The 26660-nt window shown below is 60.1% G+C and overlaps 3 protein-coding genes across 12 annotated transcripts; 1 reads left to right on the forward strand and 2 right to left on the reverse strand.

The window, feature by feature from the left end:
- Positions 1-346: 346 nt before the first annotated feature.
- Positions 347-4358, reverse strand: POLR3K (RNA polymerase III subunit K). The gene is made up of 3 exons (XM_026485411.4): positions 4200-4358; positions 2153-2240; positions 347-910 (listed from the first exon to the last, which is right to left on the reverse strand). The coding sequence occupies exons 1-3, from the start codon at positions 4308-4310 to the stop codon at positions 783-785; spliced, it is 327 nt and encodes a 108-aa protein (XP_026341196.1). The 5' UTR covers positions 4311-4358; the 3' UTR covers positions 347-782.
- A 151-nt stretch (positions 4359-4509) lies between these two features.
- SNRNP25 (small nuclear ribonucleoprotein U11/U12 subunit 25) lies at positions 4510-7525 on the forward strand. The gene is made up of 5 exons (XM_026485055.4): positions 4510-4747; positions 5562-5652; positions 5907-6012; positions 6587-6661; positions 7126-7525. The coding sequence occupies exons 1-5, from the start codon at positions 4706-4708 to the stop codon at positions 7181-7183; spliced, it is 372 nt and encodes a 123-aa protein (XP_026340840.2). The 5' UTR covers positions 4510-4705; the 3' UTR covers positions 7184-7525.
- Positions 7526-7953: 428 nt separating this feature from the next.
- Positions 7954-25321, reverse strand: RHBDF1 (rhomboid 5 homolog 1). Of its 10 annotated transcripts, none has more exons than XM_057315261.1 (19): positions 24975-25318; positions 14731-14871; positions 14531-14661; positions 14164-14268; positions 13429-13642; positions 12902-13111; positions 12707-12829; positions 12477-12634; positions 11749-12006; positions 11521-11632; positions 11311-11385; positions 11059-11220; positions 10261-10361; positions 10039-10102; positions 9575-9669; positions 9320-9395; positions 9146-9246; positions 8866-9019; positions 7954-8631 (listed from the first exon to the last, which is right to left on the reverse strand). In XM_057315261.1, exons 1-19 carry the CDS (start codon positions 24978-24980, stop codon positions 8212-8214), a joined length of 2706 nt encoding a protein of 901 aa, XP_057171244.1. In that variant the 5' UTR covers positions 24981-25318; the 3' UTR covers positions 7954-8211. The 10 variants fall into 10 exon arrangements, with proteins under 10 accessions (XP_057171244.1, XP_057171245.1, XP_057171241.1 ...); XM_057315262.1 differs by lacking the exon at positions 24975-25318 and adding an exon at positions 21108-21442; XM_057315258.1 differs by having other exon boundaries at positions 14531-14871; positions 24975-25321.
- Positions 25322-26660: the final 1339 nt, after the last annotated feature.

Here is a 26660-nt window from a genome sequence, read left to right on the forward strand (position 1 = left end):
TGGAGATGCTGGATAAGAACACCCTGCCAACCAGAGACCACTGAGCAGGAGAAGTGGAGTGAAATTTCCTAAGAACCTAGGGGATTCCCCACTCTCGTCATCTTCGAGACACCCCAGTCGTGATGTGGAGGAAGAAGAGCTACCTGCAAGATGGACAGGAGTGACAAGCTGCAGCGTGGACCCAGGCACCCCGTGCCGATGCCACCAGCCTGCGGGTCTCTGAGGGGACCCCCAGGCTGACTGCCAAATTCTCCAGTGTGCCCTGGGATATTAGAGCAAATTATTTGTATGATTAATGAAAATAAAACACACTTCTTGACAAAAAATAAAAACTGAAAAAGCAGTATTAGACTTTCCATTTTAATTAAATATTCAGAATAGATGGTGATAAAATAAGTTTACAATTTACGGTTAAATACTTAGGGACATCCGATTTACTACATTATAAAATTTTACTTTATTAGTTGTGCAAACGGGGTACTTATTTAAGAAGCGTGATGGTGAGAGAATGTCAATTAGCCAATACACATACAAGATCGACAAGCAGGCCATTAAACAGAGGACGCTCACTCCGCACACGCCGTCTGGCTGGACATAAATGAGCTCATCCACTGACTGCCAGATGGCCTTCATTTGCTGGCACCCTGGCCAGCTCCCCTGAAGGGGTTAGCTTTTTGCCACACCAGCAAAGATGCTTCCGGACCAACAGTTCACACTCCTGGCTGGGAATCCAGCCTGGGGAACAAGGTAAGCAGACACTGACACGGCTGGGCCTGCCGGCCCTAGTCCCTCCAGCGGTGCCCACACTGAGCATTGCAGCATTTGTAGAAGGTGGTCATTGGCTCGTCTGCAGAGCGGGTCTGAAGCTGCATGAAATAGGCACGAGGGTGTTCGCATTTAGGACACGGCTCTGGCAACGAGGAAAAACAAGTAACCCGCATTATTAAAAAAATAAAAAAATAAAAAGACGCTCATGAGCAAACATACCTGCTAGAAGTAGGTGCTATGGAAAGGCAGCAAAGACCCTCCCGTGGCCCCACTCACATGGCATCCCTTGCCTAGGGTACCTGTACTATGATTTAAGGCTACAATTAGTGGCATCATTCCCACTATGCTCTCACACTGAGGGAATCGAGGAGACCTGGAGAACACGCCAGCTCCCCTCCCCGGGTCCCATTTTTCTTCTCAAATCTGCTTGAAGACTGGCTGAACACCTAACAAGGAAAGTGACTTATGGCTACCCTGTGCATTATGGGGTCCAGTCCCTGCAGATGCTTCTCAGTGCATTTCCATCACTTGGGCCCTCTCACCCTCCCAGAGAAGCCCCCAGTGGACAATGAATCCACTTCCCTTTAAATTTAGGTATCCATTTTGGCAGCAGTTCCCCAGGCTGTTCTTACGAATATCTCACCATACATCCCGCACCTTTACAAGGTGCCTCAAGGCAAAGTGACGTCACTTTGAGAAACTGACCCTAGTCTCAGTAACACCTTCAAACACTCTCAAACACCATTTTGAACATTAGGTACACAATTCTTTTTTTTTTTTTTTAAGCAAATTTGCCAATGCTAATTTTACCATATCAGATTTGGACGTTATTCTATAGGGAAAAAAGATCACCCTGCACTGGCTCTTCCTCCACGCTGGACCGCTGTGTGTAGGGCTCTCCTCTGCCCCTCCTCGGTCATGTCTACCTCTTTCAGATATGAAACGAGACTTGAAATCAACACCTGAATGCTCTCTGGCATTAACTTTTAAAAATCTACACCCGAACACACAGATCATATTGTTTTCCTGAGGCTCTGACTTTTGTGACTCCTGTCACTGTTGCTATCCTCATAGCTACCACCTGCGGAGCGCACTGGATGCCAAATGCTGTCTGACTCACTTCACGCTCTCACATTCAGTGAATACGGAATAGCCGCAGAGAGGGCAAGGGAGGCCACCAAGGTCGTAAAATGTTAGGTGGTCACTTTGAGACCCTAAGCCAAGCCTGTACAACTCTGGGCTTGTGCCAATATTGTCTGTCTAAGGGAAAAATACACAGACTTTCTATTTTTGGAAGCTCCCTTCCTCAGAGTGCATCACAGACTCAGACACTGCAGCCTCACACTTCTCCACAGCGCAGTTCACAGAAAAGGTTCCTTCTCACCTGCGGTGGAGTCAACATTCTCCCAGGCAGCCGCTCCACCAAGCACATCATCCACTTCCTTCAGCTTGGGGTACTTCCGGTTTGTTACCTAACAAACAACAGCAGGTCTTCAGGCTCCAAGGAAGCAGAGAGTACAAACCCGGGCCACCAAACCGCACCGTCCACCAAGACTTACTTCCTTCAACACACACCGAAGGGACATTTAAAGATTCCAAAGTTTCTACTCTCACAGAGCAGGACTCACCACTGGAATTTAAAGAATCCAGGTTTAGGATGCTGCCCAAAAGAGGAAGATTCAGCAGTGTGCAGTCATTCTTAGAAAATGTGTTGTAGAGGCACCTGGGGGGCTCAGTGGGTGAAGCGTCTGCCTTCGGCTCAGGTCATGATCCCAGGGTCCTGGGATCGAGTCCCGCATCGGGCTCCCTGCTCACTGGGGAGCCTGCTTCTCCCTCTCCCTCTGCTCCTCCTCCCCATGCTCATGCTCACTCTATTTCAAATAAATAAAACCGCTTTAAAAAAGTAAAAAAGAAAGAAAATGTACTGTAAACCCTAAGGAGTAAGTGTGGAAGCAGGCGAAATGTCAGCAGCGTTCCTGTTCTCGGGCTACTGATCGCAACAGCCTGGTACAAGCAGGATCCCATGATTCCCACAAGCAGGGCATAGGTTAGGAACTTTTAAAGGATGCAAGCGTAGGTCTCTCTTCCTGCACCGGCGATGACTAGCAGAAACATCCCACTCCTCCCTTATCCCATGTCTGCCTCCCTGCGTGTCTACATGTCGGGGAGGGTGCAGGCCTGCTTTATGGCTTCAAGATACTTGCCATCCCTTTGTACTCCTTTCCCAGACTTTGAGGCATCTATCCTTGCTTTTCTGATAAAAAAAATAAAATAAGAGCTATGTGCAGAATTCAGCTGCTGCTGCTCTCCCTCACAGAGGCAGTCTTGCACAGCCGCTCAGGGCGGTGTCTGACAACTTCATTTCAGTACAGTGACGACACAGCAGTGAGATCTCTTCAAGGACTGGATGACACACCAAGAGCAGGAAGGAAAACCTGGCAGGTGGGACCCTCCCCTTCTCCCACACTTCTAGGGTGCTAGATTACCCGAGATGAGAGAAACACAACTAAAGCCAAAGAGCACCACTTGGCTGGAGGGCCCAGCCAGAGCTTTCAAAGGACATCACACTTGGCTTTCTCCCCAAGTTTCGCCAAATATCGTTGAAATTTCAGGGTTACCTAAGAGTTCACTCTTCCCTCAGTTTCAGATCCTAAACTCCCCAAACACAGCATTATGGTGGAGTAGTATGCAAACATGAAGAAGTTATCTACTTCTAAAAAGCAGAAGCGTGCTAACAAACACAGATTATTATGGGAACAAAAGTTATAATACCGAAAGCATTATTCACGTATTGAACATCCACTACATCCTACGTTCGGATCAGAACATAAGAGGCAACAAAACAGAAAATCCCTGCCCTCCTAAACCTTACGTCCCAGTACTGATAAAGCACGTAAGTAAGTCGCACAGTATACTGGAAGGTAATGAGTTCTATGGAAAAAATAAAATAAAACAGGGAAGACGGATAAAATGGGGGGAGGAGCTGAAGTTTTAAACCGAGCCATCATTTAAGTAAAGACAGGACCAACGAGGGGCACGGCTACCCAGGGGAAAAGTACACCGAGCAGCCCGCGTGTGCAAAGGCCCCGGCAGCAGGGGCACGTGCGCGATGGAGACTGGGGACGACGCGTGCACTGGAACTCGCCACCCGACACGCAAGGTCGTGGGGAGGCTGGTGTCCCGGGAGTGCGCGGGGCAGCTGCTGAGGTTTTCCGCGCAGAGGACGGACTTGACCACTTGGGCCGCTGCCATGAACGCAGCGCAGGGAGCGCGCGCGGGGCCGGGAGCCCCAGGGCGAGGTTAGGACCGCAGCGCGGGGGAGACGACCGGGCGGAGCCCGAGGGGGCGGCATCGCGGACGGACAAACGGCCCATCCCAGGTGCACCCTGTAGCCGACGGGCGGAGGCGGACTCGGGGCTGGCGGGCCGCACCTTGCGGGTGATGTTGTGCACGTAGGGGCAGGTGTTGCAGGCGAAACGGTGGCAGCGCTGTCCCTCCTCCACGATCAGCCCATTCCCGCAGCCTGGGCAGAAGAGCAGCATAGCACCGACGCGGCCCCGCAGGCTCCCGGCAACCCCTGCGGCCGCCGGGCTGCGCGCTAGGCCCGCCTCGAGCTTCCATTGGTCCGGGCAGCCGCCCCACCCCCCCGGCCGGCCAATGCACAGGCCGGTTTCGCGCTCCCAGCAACCACTGCGGCAGACGGCCTCGAGCTTCTCATTGGTCCTCGTGGCAGGCCCCCCCTCCCCCTCCCCGTGGCGGAGCTGCGGTCCCCGTCTCGGTTGCGTGCGCGCAGCTGCGGTGCGGGGGCAGCGCGGGAGCGGGAGGCGCTCTGGAGCCCGCAGAGGCGGAGGCGGCCGTGCGGCCCGAGGACGATGAGGACGAAGAGGAGGCCTTGCCTCACTCCGAGGCGGTGGACGTGTTCCAGGAGGGTCTCGCCATGGTCGTGCAGGACCCGCTGCTCTGCGACCTACCGATCCAGGTGCGCGCGGGTGGGGGGCCGCCGGGGTCGTTCCCCCACGGCCGGGGCGCCGACGGGCCTCGGGAGGCCCTGGTGGGGGGCTGCGGCCCAGAGGCCTCAAGAAGGCGCTTCTGGGCTCCGACGAAGGTCTTAACCGGGCTGGGCGCGGGGGCGCGCGAAGCTCTCACCTGGCGCGCAGAATTGAAGCGGGCGCGCGGAAAACACTGGTCGGGAAACATGACCTTTTAATACACTGTTTCCAGAACTCAGCGGTCGTGGAAAGTCTATGGCAAACGGAACAGTGAAACTTTATGTGAAAGACAAGTTCGGTATTGATGGCGTTTCGTTTATCAGCCGTCTGTATGGCTCGGCACAGTCCTGTCTTTAAATCTTCACCGTTTTGCCCATCTTGAGTTTGGAAGTTCACTTGGATTTTTTTTTTAAGTTGTATTAAAATGTTTATCATTATTGGGTTTTTTTTGGTGCGCTGGTAAATCCTGCACCCCTGCCTCGGCTCAACGTCGTCCTGGGCCCTGGACTGACAGTGTTCTTACTCCTACTCAGCCACAGAACCCAGATCCGATCCTCATCCTCCCGTCTCTGTACTCTTCTTTTCCCGACCTTTTATCCACTTTGGACATTAAATACAAAATGTGGGTGGAACTGGGACACCCTAACGTAGAACCAAGAAATCTCTCTCTTGTCCTTCATAAAACACGGTGCTGCTTTTTAGATACTATCAGCTTGTTTTCTTTTGTTGTTGTTTGGATTACTAAAGAGAGCCAAGGCTCCCACCTCCAACCCTTGGGTGGTTTTTTTGTTTTGTTTTTGGTAGGTTACTTTGGAAGAGGTCAATTCCCAAATAGCACTAGAATATGGCCAAGCAATGACAGTCCGAGTGTGCAAGATGGATGGAGAAATAATGCGTAAGTGCTCACCTTCTCCCTTTGGACCTTGCAGTGTGAGCTTTCACCCAGGCAAGATGCTGACATGGCTGCCGGGGGGGGGGGGGGGGACACTCAGGGCCATGTCCAAGGGTATTGGGCCAACCACAAGTCTCCTCCACCGGATTTGAGTCTCTGTCCAGAACCGTCTGGACAGAGCTTCTGGGTCCCTTTCCTGGTGTCCGAGGCTGTGGCTGTGGATGCCCACCATGGCTGTTCTCCCATTTGTGTTGCAGCTGTGGTTGTGGTACAGAACGCCACGGTCCTGGACCTGAAGAAGGCCATTCAGAGATACGTGCAGCTCAGGCAGGAGCGCGAAGGGGGCATTCAGCACATCAGCTGGTAAGTGGAGCAGCGGGAAGGGCAGGTGGTGCATGAGCACCTGTCGCATGTGTGCCACAAAGTACCAGTGAGTTCTGAGTTCCCCATCCCGAGCCTTCAGGCATGGTGGGTGCCTCCGTGCTTGGGAGTCCTGTCTCATTTGCTCTTTCATCCACATCACCCCACCTGGGCAGCTGGGTTTCTTAAATGGGGGGCATCTCAGGGCATTTCCAGTATCTGTTAAGTGGTCTCCCTAGTTACAGATGGGGCAGTTGTCAGTGGCCCCACCCCATCTTCACTTGGGTGCTCTCCTCATGCCCGTTGGGTCAGGTGTTCGTTGTTTGTGTCTCGGCACTGCCCCCTATTTCATTAGTGAGGTGCCTTTGGTCCCCAGCTGCCCTTTGAGCACTGCCTCCCTAGGGCTGCCTCAGGCCTGGTGCATACGTGGTACAGGAAAGGCCAGGAAGAGGCCGCCTGCCCTGGGCCCCCCTAGAGCTGAGCATCTTGAGCCCATCTCACTCACATGCAGCCCCTGCGTCCCAGCTGCCGGTCTCCCTGCTTGTGGTTTACCTGAATCCTCACCTGAATTTTGCAGGTCCTATGTGTGGAGGACCTACTACCTGACCTCCGCAGGAGAGAAGCTCACAGAGGACAGGAAGAAGCTTCGAGAGTAAGTTCAGGCCACATTTTGAGCCGCAGGGAGGCATCTGGTCTATTGCCCTCTAGTTGCCCAAGCTCTGCCAGAGGGTTGGGGCCTCTTCCCAGGAAGGAGGAGTCTTAAATCAGTTACTGGGGAATTTGCAAGACCTGGAGAGTCCCTGGCTGGACTGATACCCTCCTGCAAGGAGGTTCCTGGGGGCCCTCCCTGTTGGAATGGGGAGGGATAGGGGCAGTGTGAACAGTGCTCACCCCTGGCAGTGAAGAGCTTCCCAGAGCCTGAGGAAGGCAGTGTGTGTGCAGGTAAGAGGCTGCCCACTGGCCCAATGGAGGTCTGTGAGAGGATGGCCACTGCCACTTCCTCACCTTGCTGGACACAATGCTCTGCCTACCCGTTCTTGGTCCCTCCCAAGTCTCAGGTGAGGAGTCAGACATACCTTCTGCAGATTACACATTATAGCTCTCCTTCTTTTCCAGTTACGGTATCCGGAATCGGGATGAAGTGTCCTTCATCAAAAAGCTGAGGCAAAAATGACCCTCCAGACAAGGACAGCTCTGTGCTGGTGGCCTGTAGCCAGCTGGGAAACAGCTGAGCCCTAGGTCCAAACAACCTATCACGTGGCAAATGGGCCTGGCCCTGTGTACAAAATAAATCTACTTGCTTCTTAGTTCGAAAAGTCCGAAAGCCACAGTACCTGGGGCAGGAGGGACCGCTGCTGCCCAGTTACAGACGGCAGACAAGGGCAGAAAACGGTGCAGGTGAGTCCTAAGGTCTAAGATGCTTCATTTGAGCTCTGCGGCCACACCATCCGCTGGCCATGAGACCCTTTCACTGTGATTTCTACGGCAAGGGGAAATAAAAGCAGATGGCGGCTTCCTTTGTGTGCTTGTGGGGAAATAAGGGCCTTGCATCCAACAGTATGTGGGTGAGGTGTTGAGCCTCAGCTCACAGGGTTCACCTGTAGCAACACCCTTCACCCTTTGGCTCCTGGAAAGGGAGGCAGCCTGTGCCTGAACTGGGAACTGCGGCTAGAGAGGGAAGGCTGGGGTCAGGGTGCTTCTCCATGCTGAGGGGGAAATGGGACAGCACAGCCGTGGGTTCTCCTCTCATTGTCAGCTTCCAGTCACCGTAAGGAAGGGGGACAAGATACAGCCATCCACCTGGCTGAGGGACTTCACTGGGAGGTGTATTTGACGCTTAGTTCCCTGTTCTGGGGAACTGTAAGCGGGAGGGGAGGGTGGGGAAGAGGCCTGAAGGACCTCCCTCCACAGCCCTAGCCAGAAACCAGAAAGAGGAGGCAGCTCTGATAAGTTAGTGGCAGCTAAAACGCTCCCGGTCCATTTATTGGCCACATGAGGTGGTCGTCAAGAAACTAGTTAGAAGGTAATCGTGGGAACTAGTGTAATAAATGCCCTGAAGTACGAGGAGTTCACCAGCAGTGAACAAGGCACAAGAGGTCAGGGTTCAGCAAACAGGCAGGCCGAGTCCCGTGGCCCATGAGGCTGGGGCGGACCGTGTGCCTGGCTCTGGCCTGCAGCACACGGCCCCGTGCCCCGGCCCGCTCAGTGGAGCTGGGCGTCCAGCTCGTACTTCTCACAGAACTTGTCAGTGAAGGGGATGCAGGTGAGGAACTCACACCACTCACAGCGGACAGGGTAGAAGTAAAAGAGGACCACCAGGCCGGCCAGGAGGCCCAGGAAGACCACCTGAAAGACGATGATCTGGCAGCGCTTGCGGTACAGGTCAAACTTGCCGAAGCTGATGTAGGGCAGGAAGGCAAAGGACAGGAAGAGGCCGCTGACGAAGCCCGAGATGTGAGCGAAGTTGTCGATCCAGGGCAGCAGCCCAAAGGTGAACAGGAAGAGGACCACAGCCGACAGCTTGAAGAAGGCGCGCCAGGGCCGTGCCAGGACCTGCCAGCTCTGGAAAAGCTCCACGAACAGGCAGGCCAGGATGCCAAACTGCGAGCCGGCTGGGCCCACCTGGCGACAGTGTGGGTGGCGGTGAGCTGCTGAGGCTGAGCAGACCCACCCCACCCCACCCTGGACCCAGAGCCCCATCTCCCCCTCCCGCTTCCCATGGCCCAGAGCACATCAAGATGAGGAGCCAAAAGGAGATGCTCCCAGGCTGGACTCCAGGGATCCGAACTCGGGACCCAGTTTATGATGGGCAGAGGGTACACTTGGGAGGGTCCCCACCCTGGGGGACAGCCTTACCTCCGCCCGGTATGGCAGGAAAATGGCACTGGCCAGGTTACCAGTGACACCACTCAACAGATAGATGATGGCGATGCGGTGCCAGCCTGCCAACTTCTCCAGGTCCCGCAGGACGGTCATCTGGAAGCAGACGGACACCAGGCAGTGCAGGATCCTATGGGGTGGGGGGGGGGGTGTCAGTGGGGAGGCCACCCCTTCACCCTCTCTGGCCAGCCACTCCTAGGGGCCCTGGGACCACCCACCCCACCTACCCCTGCTCAGCCCACATGTTATCACTTGCCCAGCGTGCAAGAAGAGGGACAGCCACAGGCGGTAGAACTGGTCGGGCACCTCAGGGTTGAGGAAGGGCAGGAGCCCACACACGTCATCCATGCAGTGCACCTGTGCGGAGTGGCCCATCAGCACCCACTGTGGCTGGGGGGAGAGGGGAGGGACACTCACCCTAGAGGCCTACCTGTGAGCACAGCGTGGCCTCCTCGTGGAAGTAGCCCCTCATGAAGTCACAGTACTCGCGGGAGGTGATCTCACACCTGGAAGGTCAGGCCACAGTCGAGAGGACTTGGAGAGGGGACTGCTGGGGCCCAGGGGCAGAGGCACCCGACTGCCACCCAGGCCCCTTGGTATCTTGGGTTATGGCAGAACTTGGTGAGGGAGAGGGACCCAGGGCAATCTTCCGCGCCCACGATGGGCTGCACACAAGTGCACCTACCTGCCCTTTGTGCCAATGCAGCAGGGCCGGCCTGTGATGACACAGTCCATGTGCGGGTGGTTGGTGTGGTTCCCGGCGCTGTTTTTGGTGCAGATCTGGGTCACAAATGGGGGTGAGCTGGGTTAGGGCCTCCCCCAACCCTGGACCCCACGCCATGCTTGGGGATTGGGGCAAAATGCACAGGTCCCAGCATAGGAAACCGGGCTCCCTGGGCTTCAGGCATGAGTCTCAGATGAGCCGTGTGTCAAGTTGGAACAATGCTACTTGACCTCCCAACTGGCTACCTGCTCAGAGAAGCAGGTGTTCGTAGGCAGACGGGCTGGGCAAAAGCCAGGGGCACAGCATCTGAATATACAGGGTGGTCCCATGATGGGGCTCTGTCTGGCATCACTAATGGATGAAGTGTGGATTCCTCTCCCATATGGCGAGGGTGATTCCCAAACAACCCTTTTCCTCTGGCTCACCGGCCACTTGGTGATGTCATCTGGCCACTCGTGGGGGTCCTCTGAGGAGGGCTCATCACACACCCTGCATGAACCCAATATGTGGTCAGACCCTGCTTTATCTCCTTAGCATCCACACCTGTCCAACTTGATGACAAGGGGGGGGGCTACACCCTCTTTCCCCACACCCCAAAGAGCCATGAACAAAGATGGTAAGGGGGAGCGGGGTGCAGCAAGACTGACCTGGGGTCCTGGTGGCAGACAGAGCCAAACTGCCTCTTGTGGCCGGCAAGGTCTGGGGCACTGGAGTGGAAGGGCCACTTCACCCACACTGCCAGCGTGGACTGTGGGAGGACACAGGGTCAGACCCTGGTCAGATCCCACCCCTTAACCAGTGCAGTCGACAGGAGGCAGGAATCAGAAGCAGAGCCACTGAGACTCTCGCCCTAACCCACAACCCAGTCTCAATGAAATTACACTCCAGAATGTGCAGGCACGTTGGGAGACTATTAAAAGGAACCCAACAACAGAACTCCTATCGGCTTAAGAACAGAAACAACCACAACCCGGGAACTGGTAATAAACTATAGCACCTCCAGGTAGGATGATGTAATTAAAACTTGGACGGGGGCACCTGGGCGGCTCGGTCGGTTAAGTGTCCGATTCCTGTTTTCAGCGCAGGTCGTGATCTCAGGGTCTTGAGATAGAGGCCGGCTCCGTGTTCAGCAGGGAGTCTGCTCTCCCTCTGCGGCCCACCCCCCTGTGCTTTCTCTAAATACACAAATCTTTTTAAAAAATTTTTTAAACTTGGATGAATCTTTGGGGGGTTTCTTTTAACTGCTGAGTACAAGGACTAAGACGATACCACTTTCGCACAAAAACAAGACCCACACGTGCAGAAGGAGCATGCCCAAATGCCACGCTGCCTGTAACTGTCGTCGGTGATGGGAGAGGCAGGGAATACACGTGAACGGGGGGCCCCTGCTCTGAACCACACACACGCACGCGTGGGCGAGTGCGCGGCGGCAACAGGGCACCCACCGAGCACTCCTCTTCCGACGTCTGCACGCAGCCCGACCGGTCGTTGCGCACGCAGCAGGCTGAGTGCTTCTCACGCTCCCGCGCGGCGCGGATGAAACTGTGCACCTGCGGGTCCTGGCGCATGCAGGGCGAGAACTTGGCACCCAGGTGAATGAGAGCCTCCTGCGGACGAGTGGGATGTGCAGCGGTGGCCCGGGCCCCCTGCCAGCCCAGGGTTCCCACCCTCCGACACCCACGAGGCCCTGCCCTCACCGAGCTGGGCCCGATCCAGAAGTTCTCCTGCTGCACATACTTGACGTTCTCATAGACCCCGCGGTTCCGCAGGACCTGGAAGGTGGAGATAAGAGATCAGACAGAACCCACTCTGGCCCTCTCCTCCCAGGGTGAAGCAGGAGGGAGTTCAGAGCCAAGACTCCAGACTCCACGGGGCGGGGCGGGGCTGGAAAGGGTGCCAGCGCTCACCGAGTCCACGGTCTCATGCTGCGAGAAGCCCACGGGCGCGATGCCATAGATGCACACGGCTAGAATGGTGACGAGCGAATGCACGAAGGTGAGCCAGTAGGTGAAGAAGGGCCTGCAGGGCAGAGCGTCAGCAGAGGCGACATCCCCAGCCCACAGAACCCGCCCCCAACCTGGAGCTTTGCCTGCTTGGAGCTGCGTCCCACCCCCACACTCCCACCCCATGCCTACCTGTGGTCGTCCATGTCCTCGATCTGACGTTTGACGTAGCTGTCGATACGCTTGCGGTAAGTGCGGTTGGTCAGCCGGCCTACCATGCCCAGCCCGTAGGGCCGCTTCTCCCTGGCAAAGAACTTGCGCACCGGCATCGCGATGCGCTGGCCCCGCCGCTGACCCGCCGTGCTCACTACCTCCTGCCGCAGCCGCACCTTGGGCTGTGCGGCCGCTGCTCCACCCTCCTTCTGCTTCCGCCAGCCTCGTTCTAGGGGCCTGGGGGAAGGGGCGCAGTCACCCCCCGCCCTAGACACCCCACCCGCTGCAATCCCTCGTGGACGACGGTGACCCTCCCACTCTGTCCTGCTCCCATCTAGCCGTGAAGGCACTAAGCATTCAGCCTCCTGCTCGGCAGGAAAAGCAATCCTGAGCCCCTCTGGGGTTGGGAGAGGTGGAAGCTGACCTATGTGAGGGTCCTGGACAACCCACAGGCATTAATTACAACACCCCCTTCTCCCTGCAGGATTCCGTGCAGCTCGTGGGTTCTAGATCATGCTCCTGTCCCGAGCTGGGCAGCTGAGGCACGGAGGGCGCCCAGCCCTGGGTCCCACAAGCACAGTGCAGCAGCTGGGCTCACAATCCACGAGGCAACTCCTTCCCTTGGCCCTCCAAGGCATCAGTGTCCCAGGGCCCAGCTGCTCCTGGCAGCCAAAGGTCCGAGCCCCACTTGGGCCAGCAGCACTCACAGCATCAGGTGGCTGCGCTCGAGCTCACTCCGGTCCAGGGCCCCACCCGTGAGGTCGGCCTGCTCCGCGGCTTTCTCCCAGTCCTTGAGCGCTGCCTCTGACGGGGACTCGAACACCTCGTCTGGGTACGTGGACAGCTCCTCATGGAGGACTCCTTCCTGAGCAAACACATGCGATCAGGGTGGGACATGCAGACAGAGGGATCGTGGGTGATGCCCCTGTGCTCTTACCCGGGCAAAGAAGGACGTGTCCAGCTCGTCGGGGAAGTCTGCCGTGTCCTCCTCCAGGAAGCTGGCGGGAGTGAAGCTTCGGCGCTGTACCCGGCGCAGCGTGCCGTCCCTAACAGAGCGGCCCTGCCAGCAAGGAGGTGAGCGTGCAGCGTGGTGGCCGCTGAGTTCCCACCCCACCCCAGCCCCTACACCCACCTTCACCAGGGCCGCAGCTGCCCGGAAACTCATCTTGGCCACCGATTCGCGCTTGCGTCGCCGCGGGAGCCGGCTGAAGCCTGAGCGGGAGCTGGAGAAGGAGCAGAGGGAAGCGGCACCAGGCGTGACAGGTGTGTGCGGGGTACTCAGGCCGTCGGCCGTGTCATCCGCCACGCGGAAGGCCCGGCCCCGGGCCAGGGGGTCTATGATCTGGCAGATGGAAGGAGACGGAAGGGTCAAGGCCTGGGTCATCGCTCCCTGTCCTCACCTATAGTGCCTTTACACTGCTCTTCATCCTGGCATGGTCTCACATCCCGAGACGGGCCCTGTGGTACGGTCCCAGGACCCTGTCCCCTCCGCCGGCCCCGGGTCCCCGAGGGTATCTTAGGTACCTCGCTGGGCCCATCTGACCACCCTCCCACGCCACGAGCTCTGCGGAGTCTCCTGTGTTCAGGCCGGCTGTGTCCCCAGCCCCGGCCGGGGGGGCAGAAGGAGGGGCTGGTAGGAGGCAGCAGGGGCGGGCATACCTTCTGCATGCCCAGCTGGCACGGGCCCACATACAGGGGAGGGGGCGTCTCCGTGCTGGCCAGAGACACGTTGTCCTGGCTGGGCAGGTCCAGCTCCCGGAGGACCTGCGGCTTCAGCTTCCCGTAGCGCTGGCTGCAGTGCCGGATGCTCTTGCGCTGCCACTTCTGGGTGCTGTCGCTGTCCTTGCTCACCCCGAACCAGTCGGCGGTGCCCCTGCCACGGGAGGGCCTCAGCGAGGGGGAGCCAGCCTTCCCCCAGATGCCCCCCTCCTGGAGCCTCCAGCCACTCCAGGGTCCAGGTGGGCTGGCTCTAATTAAGAGGACGAATGGGTTCCGGCCCTGGCCACCCCCTAAACAATGAGCCACCTCCAAATTCCCATGAGAACTGCAGAGGGCGGGCCTTGCCCAAGTGAGTCTTTTACACGGATCCTCAACCCAGCACAGAGAGGGGTTCACAGGGAGACATTGAGCCCACAGACGGCACGCAGAGCTCAGCCCTTAGCCAGAGAGCTTGGTCCCGGGCAGCAGCTTGACCTCAGACACCACAGAACTCAGGCACTGGGCACTGCAAGCCCAGACAAGCTGTCCAGACTGCTTGGACATGCAAGGGAAAACACCACCAGCACCTCCTGTTAGAAGCCCCGGGGAACACCAACAGCACTGGCAGCTCCCAAGAGATCACAAGCCATGCACACGCCACCTGATGTCCACACACTCATGCCCGGCCCCAGGTACCTGAGCAGGGACCGAGAGAGAGACCGGCGCTGTGGGAGAGCCCTGCGGGCAGCAGGGGGACCCAAGAGGGGCAGAGTATGGACACGCCCAAAGCGCACCTGTCGGCTGTTCAGGGGCCAGAGCATTGGGATGGGAGAGACAGAGAAGGAGAGAGCGAGTGCTGGAGGGGAGCAGACAAGCTGGTAGGTGGACAGCAGTCGGTCCCCAGAGCAGAAGGAGAACAGGGTGACGTGGGGAACAAGATCGAGGAGAAAGCCAAGGCGGGAGGGACCCCGGCTCCATTCCCAGCCCCGGTACCCAGAGGGGACATTTGTGCCTACCTCTGTCCCCCAGCCCCCACGTGGCGGAGCCGATGGCAGTGGCGTACCTGCGGATGGTCTGTGTGATGGACGTCTGGCGCTGCAGGGCCGGCCGCCGGAGCTCATGGTGGGGCGAGGGGACGTGGGCGGTCTCGGCAGGCATGCTCACACTCCGCAAGAAAGCCTGGCGTCTCAGGGGCTGGGCGGTGGGCTCACAGTGAGGAGGCTGGACGGGGCACCCCCACGGCCCCTGCCGGCCAGGGCCTACCTGGAAGAAGCTGGGCTCCTCTGCCGCCGGGGGCAACGCAGACGGGATGTCCAGCCTTAGCCAGGGTGGCTTCTTGCGCTGTAGACTGCTTGTGCTGTCCCTGCGAGCCTCACTCATGGCGCCGGGGGGGACAAGGCAGGCCTGGGGGGGGGGTGTCACTCAGTAACGGTGCTCACAGCCCTCACAAGGTTCCCTGGGCCCAGGGATGGTCTTGGGCCCTGACGCCGGAGCGAGTCCTTTTCCGTGCTCCGTGCCTGCACCATTCATCCCAAGAGACACTGCGGGCACCAACGAGACCCGCAGACAGTGCAAACCCATTCGTGTCGGAACAGAAACTCGTGACAAATCCTGGAGCACCTGCTAGGAGCCGCTCCTAGGTGCTGAGGGACACACTGGGGGAAAACAAGGAAACAACAGACTAAACCCTTGCCTTCCTGGAGCTTACGGTCCACACAGACAGTAACCCCATAAGTAAGTGCGGGGGGCGTCGGTGCCCGGTTTGTGAAGCGTCCGACTCCAGCTCAGGTCGTGGTCTTGGGGATCGAGCCCCACGTCCCATGTGGGCTCCCTGCTCAGTGGGGAGTCCGCTAGTCCCTCTGCCCCTCCCCTTGCTTGTACTCAGCTCGCTCTCTCTCAAATGAATCAATAATCTTAAAAAAACCAAACCTACAAGTAGATACGGTATGTTGAGCCGCGATGCCCCCATAAGGTGACATCTAGCAAAGCCTGGAAGGTCACGGTGATGGAGCGGACAGGCCGCGGGGGGCGGAGCGGTTCCTCACACAGGACCCAGCCAGCGGGAGTCGACGTGAGTGTGAGGACACCGGCAGGCTGAGGGTCGCGCCCCCATCTGCACAGGCGGCAGATCGCAAGCCCGTCTGGCCCAGACCTCAGCCTCTTAACCAGCATGCCATGTGCTCCGGAGACAGGCGCATCGCACCCACGACGGGGGCGCGACCCCCCATCTCACAGAGGAGATGCCGCAGGCTTTCCAGGTCTGGGAGCTCCCACCTGCCAGGGACCGTCGGAGAACCACGTGGGTGCAGGTGCCGCCGGGACCACCAGGGGGCGCACGCACCCAGGAACAGATACCGCCCCCAGCCCTCCCTCCGCATCGGAGACCCAGGGCAAGGGCCCAGGACCCGGAGCGGAAAGGCCAGGGTCTGACTTGGGCCTCCATTGCCTGGCCATGTGACAGTGAGGCAATGACCGTGTGACCATGGCCTCTTGGGCACTCTACTCCCCGCCTTACAAAAGGTCACTTTCAGGGCAGCTCCGGTTGCCCCCCCCCCAAAAGAAGGACCACAAGGTGTCTGGAAACAGGAGAGCCAAAGCACACTGTGGGGCACGGACAGCAGGGGAGTGGCCGACCAATACTGGGAGGGAAGAGACCCCAAAATGCCTCCCCTACATCAGAGAGCTTGGGAACCAGACAGACTGTGAAATTCGGGTTGGGGGTGGCGCCTGGGCGGCTCTGACTTCAGCTCAGGTAACGATCTCAGGGTCCTGGAATCGAGCACCACGGTGGAGGGCTCTGCACTCAGCAGGGAGCCTGCTGTCCCTCTGCCCCCCCACCACCACCACCCCACCCCCGCCCAGCTCGTACTTTCTCTCTCAGATAAATAAAATTCCCACCCCCACACGGACCAGGAGGGCACGAAACGCTGAGAACAGCCCCTCCTGCCCCTCCACAAAACAGAGGCCCCCCCAGGTACTGCCGACAGCTCCTTCTGGCCCTGGACCAACCGCTGGGAATCCACAGGCGGGGTGCCGGGGCGGGGGGGCTGGCCTCTCCAGGAGCCTCCCCAAACATTCCCAGCACCTCCAAGCGATATGGGCTGGTTCTCGACTGACTTACGGGGACAAGGAACGTCTGCTAGCTGATTGGCTTACACCAGCACACACATCCATGACCCTCCCAGCTCCCACTGCCCCCAAGGCCTCTCCTCACAGCCAGCTCCCTCCCATCTCAGGGCTCTAGTCACGCCCCACCCCTGCACATGCACTCTGCCCAAAACTCCACACGTCAAGGACCCACAGCCTTAGTCAGGCTGGCCCCACCCCTGACAGATGCTCCCAGCCCTGGATTCCCCTGGCACAGCTCAGGGGTTCAACCCACGTGTAGACTGTCCTGTTACTGCTGGGCCACAGCATCCAAGACAGGCCTGGTCCAGAGCCACTGTTCGGGAAACATCGGTCATTTCTGAGCACGGGCTGGCAGGGGCCCGCGCTCATGACTTAGAGCGATGAGGGGCTCCTTAAAAAGACCCTTCCCTTGGACCACGAGACGAGGTCAGGGCAGGGACAGCACAAGCAAAGAAGTGGGCAAAGGGTGGTGAGGTGTCCAGGGAGCCTGGACCTACAGCTGGCCCCAGGAACACAAGAGCCACTGAGCTCATGCGGAAGGCACGAGAGCCCTGCCTGTATGCCCAGATAGCCTGCGGTCCCTCACCTCCACCCAAGGCCCTCCTGCTTTGGGGGTGGAGGCGGGAGGGTGCTCCGTAAGCCACAGGGCTCCAGGATCCCCACCCTGCCCCCAGTGCTGCGGGCTCCGGGTCTGCCCCACCCCTCTGTGCATAGTTCCCCATCTGTGCCTCGAGTGGGTGGGAGTCACAGCGGGGGGCGCTCCACAGTGGGCCCCTGGGGTGTGGGGGAGGGGCGGGCCCAGAGGACAAAGAGTCTGGGCTGGGGAGGGGCACATGCCCACCCAGAGGAGACAGTGGCTCAGTGTCCAGGCCTCCCCCAAGCACACAGTGGGCTGTTGTTCCCAGACAGCCCCTCAGGGGGGAATCCCAACAGCATCTCTGCCCTGCTGACCCCCTCCGTGGGGGAAGAAGCCTCAGGCCAGCGAGGGCCTGATCACTCGGGGTCACACATCATCTGAATCACTCTGGCAACAGTCGAGGCTGCCCATCCAGGGCCCAGCCCTATCGGGAGACCCTAACTGGTCACCTAGAAGTGAAGCAGGAGGTGCTGACAACGGCTAAGTGAGTGCTAAGGGTGGGCGCCGAGCCCAGCAAGGGGGCCTGAACAGGGGCAGACGCTACTCGCGGGCACTCCGGGCAGCGCAGGACAAGCGTGGGCTCCTGATGAGGGCCCAAGATGGGGCTGAGGGCCGAGGGCCCCGCAGGGACACAGGACCACTAGGGCTGCTTTAAATGGACGGAGAGGAATCAGAGTAGCCACAGCCTCAGGGTGGAGGGCTGGGTGGGACAGGGGCAGGTCCCACTGAAGCCGTTCCTGCCCTGGGAGGAGCGGGACCCTCGGGCTGGCACAGCGCACAGGTAAAAGAGGGGCCAGGAAGCCAGTGGAGGGAAGCCAGGGGAGTGCCTGGCCTGAGACATTGGGCAGACCCTGCTCCCCTTCACCACCTGCAACCCTCTGCAAGCCTCCATTTTTTCATCTGAAATTTAGGGACCACAGCAGTGCCTGGTACACAGCTGACCCAAACCCCCATGCTGGTGACGCCTGCCAGCTCTAGGGAGCTCCCTGAAGGCAGCCACAGGAGGAGCAAGGGGAGGGGAGGAGGAGACCCCAAAAGCGTGTACAACCATGGGAGGCACCGGGAGAAGGAGCCTTCAGAGATGCCCAGTTTGGCAGGGTGTAGCCAAGAGGCAGGAGGAGACTGGGGAGCAGTGTGGCCTGCCCCAGCCCAGCCAGTGGCCAGAGCCATAGTGAGACTGCGTCCTCAGGTGTGAGCAGCAGCCACGGGGCACTCAGGCCTGCTCTGCCAGCTGGCAGGACGATGCCAGCAGGGGCAGCTGGAGGCTGAGGAGAGCCGGGATGGCCCAGCCCCAGGACAAGACCCACCAAGCCCCAGCCCTGCCCTGCCCAGGGGACCGCCTACCGCCAAGGTCAGCTGGAGCAACGGGCCCCACCCCAGGACACCTGCCCAGACGTGTCCCCAGCTCACCTGAGCATGATCCCAGGAGGGGCCAAATCCTCCAGCCTCCACACTAGAGCCCTGACCTCTGACCCTCCCTCTTCTGTTTGACCCCTAATCTGATGCCCAACTGTGAGCGGGAATCATTAGCTGCATGGCATCCCAGAAGCAGTGCTTCACCACCACATGCCGCCGCGTAGCAAAGCAGGTCACCTGGCCTCTCTGTGCCTCTTTGTCTCATGTATAAATGGCAACATGCTAAAAATGGTAATGGTCGAGTCCTCAGCCCTCCTCAACTCTCCCAGAGCTTGCCACTATTCGGTGATGCCAACGAGGTCAGAGAACAGTGGCGCAGGCCTGAGACCTAGCTGATGGCCTGCACAGTGCCCTCTGCCAGTCCCCAAGAGGACACATCAATCCCTACCTCACCTTTCACCCATCACAGGACAGACATCACCCCAGACAGGTATGCAGAAGGCCAATAACACAACGAGAGGCTCCGTGCTGCAGGAGGCCCCGAAGGCACGGGAATCCCTGGTGATAATGACACTCCAGGACCTAAGTACAGAGGGCAGGGCAGAGGGAGCACTAGCCCTGGGGACAGGTGCTGCCCAAAGGCTCAACAGGCACGGATGGACCTGGGGATCACCACAACCAGAATCCAAGCACCGGATCCCACTGGCTCCGACGGAGGCCGACGGGGTGAATACATCCCAGGCTGGAGAGCCCCAAGGCTCAGAGAGGCTGCAGGTCCATGCCACACAGGCAGTCAGCACGGGCACAAGGGAACAGACTTAGCTATGGCAGATTCTGGCTTCCACAATCTGAGGTCTAGCTGGATGTCAGGATGAAAGCATCCCTCAGCCTGCAGAGGGGAAAGGCCCACGTTCTACCAGCATGCCTGGCTCAAGGACAGATGAGCCGTCGGGCCACCAGTCAGCACCCCCAGAAGTTCCCCCACTAACTTGACACACATGTCCTCCCCAGTGCCCTGAGACCCTTGGGCTTAGGGACCTCCTCCCAGGACGGGCCGGCTCCTGGATAGTACAAGAGAGGTCCCAGGAGGGGAAGCCAAGTCCTCAAGTCTGTTGTAAGAGCAGAAATGGCTTGTCATCAGAAGCCTAGCACACATGCCTGAAACCTGGGTGTCACTGACCCTGCTGACCTATCACGACCCCTGGGAAGGGTCCTCTGTATCCATCTTCCAGATAAGAAAACGGAGGCTTGGAGAGGCCAGTCACCACCTGAGGTCACGGAGCCTCCAAGGGGGTTCAAAGCCTTGGACAATGTCTGCCCCGGAGCTGGGGTCCAAGGGAACCAGTGTGCCTGCCTAGCTGGCCCCGGCCACAGCCCCCCAGGGTGGGGTTAGCCCATCTGGGCCCCCAAGTCCACCGTATCCCAGCCCAGAGCATCTCAGTTCAGGGAGGAGGGGGTCACCCTCAAACACACCCAACCCAGAAAACAGGCAGAAGCCAGGGAATATGATCTTGGGCAGAAAGCGGGTCCTGTCACAGACACCAAAGTAGGGGAACTGGAGCCCGAAGGGGCGCACCTCACATCCATGGAGAGGAGCAACGGGGTGTGTTGCTGGGAGCTGAGGGGACCCTGAGGGAGGGCCCTAAAAGGCAGGGGAGACCTGGGTGACCCCCTCTGAGCCGAGGGCCCCCCTAGAATATGAGTTCCCAAGGACAGCAGCTTGGCCGCGACACTAATGTCGCATGAGGGATGTTGGCATAGCAATTCTCCAGCTCTGCTGCCCTCAGTCGGCCTGCCTGCGCAACGGGCGGCTGGCTGCCTGTTTGGAAGGGTTGGGATGGGGCCAGGGGCCTGGCACCTACAATCTGGAGCCACTTGACTCCTGTGCCCACCTACCAGCCCTGCCCTGTTCTCAGGGAAAAGGACCCAGCTTGCTAGAATGCCCCCTGGTGGCAGGGGGCTCAGCGGAGGGACCTCTTGGCCCCCAGCCAGCTTCGGGGTTCCTCACCTTCCTCCTAATTTCTGGGGGCTCTCTAGGGGGCTGGGGCTGGCTCGAGGGCGGTGGGGAGAACCCAGCATCTGGCTGGGCCAAACCTGAAAAGCCAGTTTCATCCTTGAATCTTCTCAGTCAGGAAGTCCCAAGGTGGGGGACGGGTGGGGGGGGTTCCCAGCACAAGGCTAGGGCCTCCAGATCCAGCCCCGCCCACCCGACAGAGACACACAACCCAAGCTGCACGGAATGCGCTCCGGCCGGGAACCAGCTGGGCCTTGGGCAGGCATGGCTGCGAGATCCCCTGCCCATTCCCCATCCGGCACAAACAAGCCCCCAGCAGGGCAGACAGCCACGCCCTCCCCCGGTGCCCCGAGCACCTGGGGTCCAGCCATCTTTCCTACCAATAGAAAGCCTGCTTGTGGGCACGCCCCCACGCCCCCCACCTCCGCTCTCTTGGCCACTAAGCACAAGGTAGGGGGGCTGTCTTAGGGAGCGGCTCCAGGTCCCTGCAGGTCCCGTACTTACAGAGCGGGAAGACAGAGGCGGTGAAGCGGGAGTAGGGTCAGTGCCCGCCCCTAGCCCCGCGGCGGCTGCTATTATTGGTGACACGACTCCCCTCCCCAGGGACGACGGCTGGGACGGGGATGATCCCGACGAGTCCCACCCTCGGAGCTGGAGTTTCGACTTGGAGCACCACCCACCGGCGGCGGCCGGGAAGCAAAACGTCAGGGGGGGAGGGTGCAGCTCGGAGGGGCCTGGGGACACCCCCGGGCTCCGAGCCCTCCCGCTCCCGGGACCCTCAGCTGCTGGGCGGGGGCTGGAGCCGCGCTGTCCGGCCCCCTCGGGCCGCTGGGACGTGCTAATCCGGCCCCGGGCTATTTTTGCGGCGCGCCGGGCTAGGAATCCCGGGCTGGGCCGCCTCCGCGGGTGGCTCGGGAAACTCCGCGAAGGAAAGTCCGGGCGCCCCGGGCGGGGCCTCGCGCGACCCCGGACCCGGCCCCGGGCCTGGCCCCCGCACCCGGCCCGACTCCCGCCGCTGCCAGCCGCTCTGACAGTGGAGGGCTAGGGACGGGCCCCGCGCGCAGCGGACGCAGCCCCGGAACCCGCCCGGCCCGCGAAGCCCCGCGCCCCCCTCCCGGCGCGCTCACTCACCGCCGCCGCCGGCACCAAGGGGTCGTCGGGGGTCCGGAGGGCTCCGGGGAGGGGCTGCCGCCGCCGGCCGGGAGGGCGCCCGCGCCGAGTCCCCGCCCGCGCGCCCGTCCGGCCCGCCCGCCCGGGAATGCCATGGAGCGAGGGGCGTGCGCGCCGGGGGCGGGCCCGGCCGGAGGGGGCGGCCGCGCTGACTCAGGGCTCAGGAATGCGCGCGGCCCGCCCGGCCCGAGTCACCTCCTCCGGGAAGGCCGCTGGGCTCTGCTCTCCCCTGTGTGGAGCCGCGGGGACAGCTGTGGCTGGGGGTCTTGGGCGCCTTGGCCCGGCAGGGGGGACCTACTGGCCCGACGGGCAGAGCCTCCGCGTCAACGGAAGTCCTGGGCTCCTCAGCCCCTCCCCGACTCTAGGGTGAGGCCTGACCTTATTCTTCCTTGACTTGTGCCTGAGAAAGGGGGGAGAGGGTGCAGCGGGACAGCGTCCGTGGATCTCCCGGAAACCCAGCCACCAACCTCCAAAGGCCCACGCTGAATCACTTACCCTCGCTCACCCAGCCCCACGGGAGCGCTCACACTCGCATATCAGCTCGTGCGTTCGTGCACATACTCGAACCACTCACACTACTCACGTATTCACAAACACATTTACACAGTCACACACACACACAACTAAAGTACACACCTTCACAGCCCCTTCCACCCCGTCATACACGTGCGCCCTCCCGTTCGTGTGTTTACACGCTGGTGCACACGCACACTCACAGCCAGGGCCGGAGCGGCGCCGTTAGCCCTCCCCAGGCCCCCGTGCTCCCCAGCAGGCACTCCCAGGCCAGGCTGGGCCCACAGCCCCTGCACCCTTCCGAGCAGAGGCACTGTCTGCGGCACCCACTCTGCAGGCTTCCCTCCCGGAGCTCGCCCACTGTCCCCGGCAGGCTCATCCCTGCACTGTAGAGCTGAACACTAAATCACCCATCTGCTTGAGGCTGAGGTGCTGTGGGAATTTCCCAGCATCGCTCTCTCTTGACATTGCAGGAGTATGTGGGGCTGAACCACCCAGAGCCCAAGGAAGGGGGGAGGGGAGTGCCAATAGCAGGTATGGGCAGGTCTGACCAGGGGTTGACCACGGCGGCCTCTCTTAGGCCCCTGGAGAAAACACAGTTCTCCTGAGGACACTTTCACCAGGTGCCAGAACACCTTGGGGCACATGTGGCCCAGCACCTCAAGCCTTGCAGTGCCTACAAAGATGTCCTTGGGCCCTTGGCTGTTCTGGGACCAGGTGGCACTGGCCTTCTCTGAACAGGGTTGCTACCACGGTCAGCAAGTCACGCCGGGCCTGACTGCACACAAGACCGGGTTCTTGACTACGAAGAAAATAACGTTGAGAGCTTGAGGTGGCAGCCAACTTACTGGCTGGCCCTGGAACCTGAGCAAGGGACAGAATCCTTTGATCACATCCTCACCCATACCCGGGGACACAGTGGTGCCTGCACATACTGGGTCTTCTATGAACACAGGCACATCAACACAACTCTTAGGGAGAGGGAGACAACAAAAGCTTCGGAGGAGCTCGAGGAGGACTCCTTCACTGGGGGGTGGGGAAGGGAACTACAGGTGGACTGGGGACACAAGGCGAGAGGGAGGCCACCCGGTGCTGATGCTCATGGCTCCGGCAGCCTACACGTGCCACGCCTACCATGCCAGGCTCTCGGCCAGACAGGACAGTCTCTCCATACCAGGCATTCTCCGGCATTCTCGACCCCAGCCAGGGATAAGCAGGCCCCGCCCTCCTGGATGCCCAGACTAGGCTGGTAGGGCCAGCGGTGGTGTCCTCCCTGGAGTCCAGGGCCTGGGCTCGCACCCAAAGCATGCCGCGGCTGGGCGTCCAGTGTTGGCAGGCCCCCTCCCGCGGTGGCTGCCGCAGGGTGCCACCCAGACCCGCTTCACGACCCAGACACTCGTTCCCAGCTGCCAGGAGCATCAGCCACGGCTGGCTCACGGCCGGCTCACGGCCAAAATCCCCCTGCAAGGAGTCACCTTCAGTTGACAAGAGCTGCCTTGACGAAATCATGCTCTGTCCCCAGAGAGGGTGGTCTACGCGTTCAGTGACAGGTTAAATGGCCTCCCCCATGTTCATTCAAGTCACCTCTGAAGGGTCCTCTTGGTTTCTGAGCTTAAGTGGGATTCCCAGCAGCCTCCAGGACCCCTCACAGGTGTTGGTCCCAAGGCATCCCCCAGTGTACCCTGGCAGGCAAATCCAGGAATCCCCAGGTTCTCAACCCACCCTGGCATCCTGATCGAGGACCTTGGAATCAAAGGATGGTGCGAGGAGAGGCCTGGACCTAGTCCACACGGACACATGTGTTCCTATCCTTATGCTCTGCCTCATGTCTGCCTCACTGCCCAATGCTCTTGCCATGTGGGGCCCCAAATGGGAAGCCAGCTCCCAGTCTCCTTCCTCTTCCCTCCAGCCCTAGAGAAATGGAAATCAACTACCACTGCCTAGCATGTGAACAGGTGACTGGGGGTGGGTGGCTGTCTGGACCACCCCTGTGGCTATGGACTGCACCCTGAGACTTGAGGGGTAAGATCCCAACCAATAGGAGGAGTCGCCGTCAGCTACCCTGGAATCCTTAGCTCAGCAGGCCAGTTCCTGGGCTTTGGGGAGCCTGGGTGGACCCAGCACCACCCCCTGGCTATTTGGGGAGGAGATGAAGTGGGCCAGGCCAGCCAGGGCCCTGAAGTCACTGACTTATTTCCGAGGCAGCTGCCCTTCTCCATTGCCTCAGTGCATGGCAAGGGGTCCCATAAGTACCTGGGCCCAAGGCTCAACGGCACTGGCGGCACAGCCCCAGAAAGGGAGGAGGCAGCCCCCACACACCTTCTTTGGCTGCCCTCTCTGCCCAAGGAGGCCCTGACCCCCACAGAGCCTGTCAGATGCAGAGAGCCTTGGAGGCCAGCTGGGATAGGAGAACCACTGAGAAGCTGCCAGAGGGCCCTGTGCTGTCCGACATGGAACCCACTGGGCTCTGACCCAACTCTCCCTTCCACAGTGTCAGGGTCCCCACATTAGAGAAAAGGACACTGAGCCAGTGTACTGGATGCCCTGGGACAGCCCTGGTCCTGGAACTGTGGACTCTGTGCTCTCCTTTCTCTGAAGGGTTCAGATGCTGGTGGCCCCTCCACAGGCAGGGCCCAGGGCAGCCCACCCCGGCGCTGATCCCTTTCAAAGCATGAAGGGTATCCTCACCTCCATCTTGCACTGACATCCTCCAATACACCTCCGTGGCCCAGCAGCCGAGCACACTGGGGACAGAGAAGGCGCTAGGCCCCTCTCCCACCAGGACCACCTTCTCCTACCCCCAGCCAGCCTGCCCAACAGGCCACAGTGGGAATGCTCAGCCCATTGCTTCCAGCCTGTGGTGGAGCCTCAGACCACGAACCAGGAAATGGGGGCGGGACAGAGGAGGGCCCACCCTGGAGAGGTTTCGCCAGCCCCGGCACTCAGGCAGGAACATCTGGAGAAAGTACACATCTGGCACCGGCTCTGCCTCCTCGAGGGCCAGGGCTGTGCTCCGAGCCTCTCTTTCCTCATTCTCAAGGTGGAGAGAAAACACCCCTTCGAGAACGAGTAGACTCCCCATTTTTTCTACAAGGACCACGCACCATTTGTGAAATCAGAATAAAAATTAATACAAATGGCATCCACCCTGCCCCAGCCCTCATCAGGAGGACAGGGCCCAGAGGAGGCCTCAGTTTCCCTCCTAGAGAGAGGAAGAGGGAAAAGGGAGGAGAGCAGGGGAACTGGGCACAAAGGAAGGCAGGAAGCAGGAGTCATTGTTTGGGCAGAATGGCTGCAGGGGGTCAGAAGGAAAGAAAGGGGTGGGAGTCACAACTAGGCCTGCCTTACTAGCACGGATTTATGACACATTGCCCACCCCCGGAAGCCACAAACAGCTGGGTGGCTTCCAGCAGGCAGCTGGAAGGCTTCGGCCCTTCCTCCCCAGGAAGTCCTGGTGGGAGCCCTGAGGGGAGGGGGCCCCGCAGCGCCGCTGGGCCTGGGCCCGGGCCCTGGCTGGATTTCAGCCCTCGGGCTGTTCAGAGGAGGCTCGGAGCTGGACTTGGCTCTGTGCTAGTCTGAGGCCCCACTCTCATGGCCCATTGGGCACTTCCTACCTGATACCATCCTGTACCCAGTGGCTCCCTGAGGCCCCACGGGTACCCCCTCCCAGGGCCAGGGTGACAGAAATCAAAGCGCAGGCCCTGCTCTTCAAGGGTTTCCCCAGGACAGTGGTGGGTGACACAGGAGGGTGGGACTGTGCCTGCCCCAGCAGAAGGGCCCTGCAGGGGACCCTAGAACTACCGAGTGCACAGTGTGTGTGTGCGTGACTCTGCTGGGTGTCACGGCCCCCATTCACCCTGCTGGTCCACTGAGCCACAGGAGGCGGCAGTGTGCCCCCCCACCCCAGCCAACAGCCCTGTGCTTGAACACCCCCCACCCCCAACCCATGGCCCTTCCCTCCTCTGGACCAGGCACTGCCCTGCCCAGACTCTCTTCGCCCCCCCCCCCCCCGGCCCCCTGGGGACCCCAATCCGATTTAAGAGACTACAGGCAGGTGGGCGCATCAGAGGAGGGCGGGGCGTTCCCCATACCTCCCCCAGCCGCTGCCCTACGAGCTGCAAGCCGCAAGCCGCAAGCCGGGCGTTCACGGGTCCCCACAGCCCCAGCCCCGGCCTCGAGCCTCTCGAGGAGGACGGCCACGATCCAGCAAGCCCGCCGAGAACGTGGGCGGGCTCCTCTGCGCATCTTTGGGCGGCAGAAGGGGTGGGGGCTCCACTGCAGACAGAATCCCCGGGCCCGCCCGTAATGATACCCCGGGCAGGGGGCAGGGGCTTCCGGACAGGCCTGGCATCCGCTTCCTGGGCAGTCTTCCTG

This window comes from Ursus arctos, unplaced genomic scaffold (genome assembly GCF_023065955.2).
Source record: "Ursus arctos isolate Adak ecotype North America unplaced genomic scaffold, UrsArc2.0 scaffold_2, whole genome shotgun sequence".
Lineage (NCBI taxonomy): Eukaryota > Metazoa > Chordata > Mammalia > Carnivora > Ursidae > Ursus > Ursus arctos.